The sequence below is a fragment of the Chrysochloris asiatica genome, unplaced genomic scaffold (assembly GCF_000296735.1).
Source record: "Chrysochloris asiatica unplaced genomic scaffold, ChrAsi1.0 scaffold00054, whole genome shotgun sequence".
Lineage (NCBI taxonomy): Eukaryota > Metazoa > Chordata > Mammalia > Afrosoricida > Chrysochloridae > Chrysochloris > Chrysochloris asiatica.
The window spans coordinates 4,374,556-4,380,892 of NW_006408572.1; the positions used below are offsets into that span (position 1 = coordinate 4,374,556).

The 6,337-nt window shown below is 38.7% G+C and overlaps 1 protein-coding gene across 1 annotated transcript; it reads right to left on the bottom strand.

Annotated features, from left to right (window-relative positions):
- Positions 1-4,039: 4,039 nt before the first annotated feature.
- On the bottom strand, positions 4,040-4,990 carry LOC102840455 (olfactory receptor 1E2-like). Its single transcript, XM_006863468.1, has one exon. It carries the CDS (start codon positions 4,988-4,990, stop codon positions 4,040-4,042), a length of 951 nt encoding a protein of 316 aa, XP_006863530.1.
- Positions 4,991-6,337: the final 1,347 nt, after the last annotated feature.

The window sequence follows — 6,337 nt, forward strand, 5'->3', positions numbered from 1 at the left end:
TTAGTCCTCAAGCTGACATCTTTGCTCTTCAACACTTTAAAAAGGTCTTGTGCAGCAGATTTGCCTAATACAGTACGTTGTCTGATTTCTTGACTACTGCTTCCGTGAGTGTTGATAGTTGATCCAAGAAGAATGAAGTCCTTGACAACTTCAATCCTTTCTCCATTGATAAGAATGTTGTTTATTGGTCCAGTGGTGAGGACTTTTTGTATCTTTACATTGAGATGTAATCCATACCAAACGCTGTGGTCTTTGATCTTCATCATTAAATACTTTAAGTCCTCTTCACTTTCAGCAAGCAAGGTTGTATCATCTGCATATCGCACGTTGTTAGTGAGTCTTCCTCAAATTCTGATGCCACGTTTTTCTTCATATTACCCAGCTTCTTGATTATTTGCTCAGCATACAGGTTAACTAACTATGGTGAAAGAATACAACCCTGTAGCACCCCTTTTTTAATTTTAAACTATTCAGTGATCCCATGTTCTGTTCTAACAACTGCCTCTTGGTCCATGTACAGATTCCTCATGAACACAATTAAGTGTTCCGGAATACTCCTACTTCGCAAGGTTGTCCATAGCTTGTCATGATGCACACAATCGAAAGCCCTAATGTTGTTGTTGTTAAGTCCTGTGGAGTCCTGTACAGAGTTTCCAAGGCTGTACACTTTTATGGGAGCAGAACACCTCATCTTTCTCCCATGGAACTGCTGTTAGTTTCGAACTGTTGACCTTGCAGCTGGCAACTCGACTTGTAACCACTACACTACCAGAGCTCCTTGAAACCCTTAATATATGGTATGAATTCAGTAATAAGCATAGCTAAAAATGCACACGAACAACGGAAGATGAACTAGACAAATGGGACTTCCTAAGAGTTAAACACTTATGTTCATCAAAAGACTTCACCAAAAGAAAAAAAAAAGAAGAACTTATAGACCAAGAATTTTTTTTTAGCTGGGAAGCTTTTTTGGCAATGGCATATCTGACAAGGGACTAATATCTAACATTTGTAGAAAACTTCAACACTTCAATAACAAAAAGTCAAACAAACAAACTTAAAAATGGGTAAAGGGTATCAACAGACACTTAACTTAAGAAGACATTCGGGTAACTGAAAAATACACGAAGAAACGTTAGTGGTCATTAGCTATTGGTGTTGTTAAGTGCCGTCGAGTCCTGCGCCATCCTCACAATCGTTGTTAAGCTTGAGTCCATTGCTGCTGCCACTGTGTCAATCCATCTTGTTGGGGACTTCTTCTTTTCACTGACTTTACCTAGCACGATGTCCTTCTCCAGGGACTGACCCCTCTTCATCATATGTCTGAAATATGAGAGAGAAAGTCTCACTCTCCTGGCTTCCAAGGAGCATTCTTGCTGTACTTCTTCCATCACCGATTTATTTGTCTTCTAGCAGTCCATGGTAAATTCTTCTCCAACACCATAGTCTTCTCCAATACCATGACTCAAATGCATCAGTTTTTTTATGATCTTCCTTATTCATTGTCCAACTTTCACATGCATATGAAGCTATTGAAAATAGCAAAATTAGTCAATCACAAAAAGACAAATATTGTATGAGACCACTATTGTGAAAAGTCAAGAACAGGTCTTCACACTTAAAAGAAGCATTATTTGACGATTATCAGGGTGGGAGAGAATGGAGAATAATTCACTGACTAGAGAGCAGACACATGTAAACTTAGTTAAAGTAGGAAGGAGGTTGGCAAAAGAATGCTGGAGGCATGGGAAGACAGGAAGGAGTGTAAGAGTTAAAGGCAACAGAAGTAAATAGTGCTATATACACAATTCTGCAATAATGATGGTCTATGGGTAAATAGGAGCTCTGGTAGCGTAGTGGTTATAAATCGGGCTGCAAACCGCAAGGGTCAAGTTCGAAACTACCAGCTGTTCCGCAGGAGAAAGATGAGGTATTCTGCTCCCATTAAGATTTACAGCCTCGGAAATCCTGTACAGGGTCGCTATGAGTCGGAACCAACTCACGGCAGACAGCTAGCAATTCACACAAAATATTTTAACATGTTATTACGAAGCTATTTTGTACTAAATGCCTTATTTTGTACTAAATACAAAAACAAGATACCTTCTTAGAGGTAATTTGACAATTTTTATCCAATTATAAAGTGTTCATATCCTTTGATCTAGGATATCCAGTTCTAAGAAATCCCATAGAAATATAGGACAAATTGACAAAAGCATATTTGGGCCAGGTTGTAAAATTGAAGCTATTTTCAAAATGATAAAAAACATAAAAACAACCCAAATCTACATAAAAAGCGAATTCTTTAAATAAATTATGGTAAATATATCCAGTCAACAGAACACTGTGTAGTTCCTAAAAAAAATAAGGAAGAGTCGTATGTCCTTATATGGAATGATGTTCACATTATGATTGTAAGTGAAAATAATGAGAAAAATAACATGTACAATGTAGTTCTATTTGCTTATTATATATAATGCTAATCTGTGCATAGAAAACATCTGGGATAATTTTTCCCAATTTCTAACTGCTGTCGTTGGGGACCTATGGGGACCCATGGGGGCCTTCACATTCTACTTTATTCATTTATTTATTGGTTGAGTAATTTCCATTAAAAGGCCAGGCTTACTGGTTGGATAGAGATTCATGGGACCCCTGTGCTTCAGGCCCTTAATCATACTTCAGGTCTGGAAATAAAGTCACACCCAAGGCTAAATTTTTAGCCAAACAATAACATTAATGAGGTGTACGGACTTAAGAATAAGAAACTGTTTGAGATCAAAAGGGCAGCATTTGCCCAAGGACAGAGTCCAGAAGTGTTAGGAAAGGAGGAATGGAAACAGAAAACACCTGGAGGAAGTGGGGTAAGCCGATGTTAGTTACAGTGTGGGGATTGCAATCAATGAGATGAAACAGTTGTTGAATGAAAAACTGTTCTGTCTGTTCTATAAGCCTTCACCCAATTCACAATAAAAACTATTTTTAAAAAGTGGAATTTTTGAGGCATAAATTCATTTAATATGATTAATGAAAATATACTCATATCAAAAAAACAAATATTCTGTATTTAACAAATGTAAGACACTGAACTAGGCATTATATAGAGAGACTGAAAAACACCTGTATTCAAAATACTGATTATATACTTTGTAATAAATAAATAAAGTATTAAATAATTTCAACACAATGTTCCAGAAAGAAAAATACATTCATCATCTGTGTTATATTAGGCTATCCTCTAGGCCACTATTTTGCTGTCTATACATTTAACAATTTACAACAGAACTCTATACACCATTCTATATTATGCAATTTTAATTCAAAAGATGGATTTTCATCTAATATATGTTGTTGTTGTTATTAAGTGCCATCAGGTTGGTTCCAACTCATAGCGACCCTGTATAGGGTTTCTGAGGAGTGACTGGTTCATGTGAACCTCCAACCTTGAAGTTCAAACTGACTTTATGGTCGAGTGTTTATCCTACACGATCATACCAGGACTCCATCTAATATATGCTGTTGTTAAGTGATGTCGAGTTGGTTCCGACTCAGAGCTCTCCTGAATTGGGTAATCAAGGAGTGGCTGGTGAGCTTCAACCACTGACCTTGCAGTTCAAACCCACCAGCTTCTCTGAGAGAGAATGATGAAGCTGTCTGCTCCTGTAAAGGTGTACAGGTTCACAGACACTGTCCAGGGTCACTATTAGTTGGAATGGACTCAATGGCAGTGAGTGGGTAGTGAGGGTATATCCTTTGAGTACAATAAACTCCGAAGGTAGAGTGTTATTTCTTCAAACTGAATATCATTTATTAATGGCCACTCTGGGTCAGACCTTCTATTTTATCACATTTGGGATAAGGCGATAAATCAAAGAAACATAATGGACCATCTCCTAGTGAAATATTGGAAAATTCCCTCTTGAGGTGGTATGGATGCTGCATCAGAAGTCCTAAACTTAGGTGAAACTAAACAATTAAGAATGCTGCTCATTTTCAATATTAACACAAACTCTTTGAAAACATACTTTAATTATTAGCGTTACTGGCCCAAAGCAAAGTGAATTATCCTCTTTGAAAAGACTCTCCCCAAGGCTCCCTTCATGTCTCTGTTCCTCAGGCTATAGATGAAGGGGTTCAGCATAGGGGTCACCATGGTGTACATTACAGCCATGACAATCTCCTTAACAGTAGAATTATCAGCGGATGGGCATAAGTAGAGACCAATGATCGTTCCATAGAACAGTGACACCACAGAGAGGTGAGAACCACAGGTGGAGAAAGCCTTGCGGATACCCCTGGCAGAAGGGACCTTGAGAATGGAGGACACGATTCGTACATAAGATGTGAAGATCAATAGAAATGGAACAATGATGACAAGCCCTCCCAAGATAAATATCACCATTTCATTTATCTGAATGTCAGAGCAAGCCAATCTCAGCAGAGCTGACATGTCACAGAAAAAGTGGGGGATCACATTGCCCATGCAGAAAGACAGTCGAGCCATAAGCAGGGTGTGAAGCAAAGAAATGAACATAGTCAGTCCCCAGGACAGGGCTACCAGTGAGAGACAGAGCTGGGGACTCATGATGGTGGTGTAGTGCAGAGGGAAGCAGATGGCCACATAGCGGTCATAGGCCATGGCAACAAGGAGGAAGCTCTCCAGGTCTGCAAAAAGCAGGAAGAAGTACATCTGGGCCAGACAGCCAGCATAGGGGATTGATGAGTCTTGGCTTTGCATATTCTGCAACAATTTGGGAATGGTCACAGAGGAGAAGCAAAGGTCAGAGAAGGACAAGTTGCTGAGAAACAAATACATGGGTGTGTGGAGGTGGGAGTCCAGGAAAATGAGGATGATGATGACAAGGTTCCCCAGGAAGGTGGTGAGATACATCAACAGAAACAGGACATAGAACAGATTTTGCTGCTTTGATTCAATGGGCAGGCCCAAGAGGAGGAACTCAGAGATGAGAGTTTGGTTTCTGCTTTCCATGTTGCTATTATTTTACTTTTTAAAAATTAATAATAATTTGTGTGAAAATCTAAGCATGCTATACACATATACACATTCCAGAACTTTCACAAAGATATTTAAAATTAAATACCCTTAGTGTCATAAGTCCTTTCTACTATACAAATAGGTATTTTCATAAAGAAAAATTACAACAGCATATGAAGTGATGAGTTAACCATAATTCAGAATTCAGTAAGAATGTTCCATAACTGCACCTTGAGTAGAATCCGATCAGCACTGCCTGAAGCTAGATTGGAAATGTCTACGAAAATACCTCTGGATGCCTCTAGTTTAAGGGTGTAAATAAGAGATCAACCAGAAATCCAGTCACCATTAGTACCCATTTTTATCCCTGAAGAATAATAAGGAGGCAGTGATTGTGATGGTGATAATAGTGATAAGAGCAGGACAATGTTTGTCAGTGCTTACTCTGTGCTTAACAGCTTCATAAACATTAATTCGTTTACTCGGGAGCAACTCTGTAAGGTAAGCGCTATTTTCTTCATTTTATAGATATTGAGGCATACACTCATTAACTTAGCCAAGATCCCACACCTTTTGAGCAACTCATCTGGGATTTAAGTGCGGTTAGTCAAACTTCAGATGTTGACTTTAGTCAGGAGTGCTTCCAGGACAGATATAAATTGCAGGTTGGTATGTATTATCAAAAAAAAAATTTATAGATGAGAGCAGAGACAGAACAAGTTCTCAGAGTAAAGCATTCTCAGGAGACACTGGGGATTTTTAAATTATTATTATTCACACATCTAACAATTAAAAGGAGACCTGGTGTGGTGCTGCAGGTTAATGCACAGGACTGCAAAGCTGGTTTGAACTGCAAGGTTGGCAGTTCAAGCTCACCAACGGCTTTCAGAAACCCTATAAAGAGTTGCTATGGGTCAGAATGCACTCAACGGCACTTAATGGCAATGATGACAGTCAAGTATGGATTATTCAGAAATAAAAGATCTCCCTTTGGTGATGGTGTACAAAATGAATGTTTTGGAGATATTGGAAACCATGAAAAGCAAACAGTTCCTGGCACAGAGAACTAACCATGGCCCTTGAACTCGCTCATTTTGTGCATAGCTTTCAAAACTAACATGATGGGTTAATTGTTGAGACATTTATCTCTGAAGTCTTTGGTTTCTCTTTCCTTCATTCAGATGGGTATTCAGCTTCATGCTCATTTCCTCAAGAAAAAGATGCATCATGGCAGGAAAGCGGAAAGAGACCACAAGGTGTCCTGGCTTTTATTTCCAAAAGCCTGAGTCCCGGGGTGAAGACAAAGTTTGCTGGTAAGGAAATAAAAATAGTTCTTAGTCA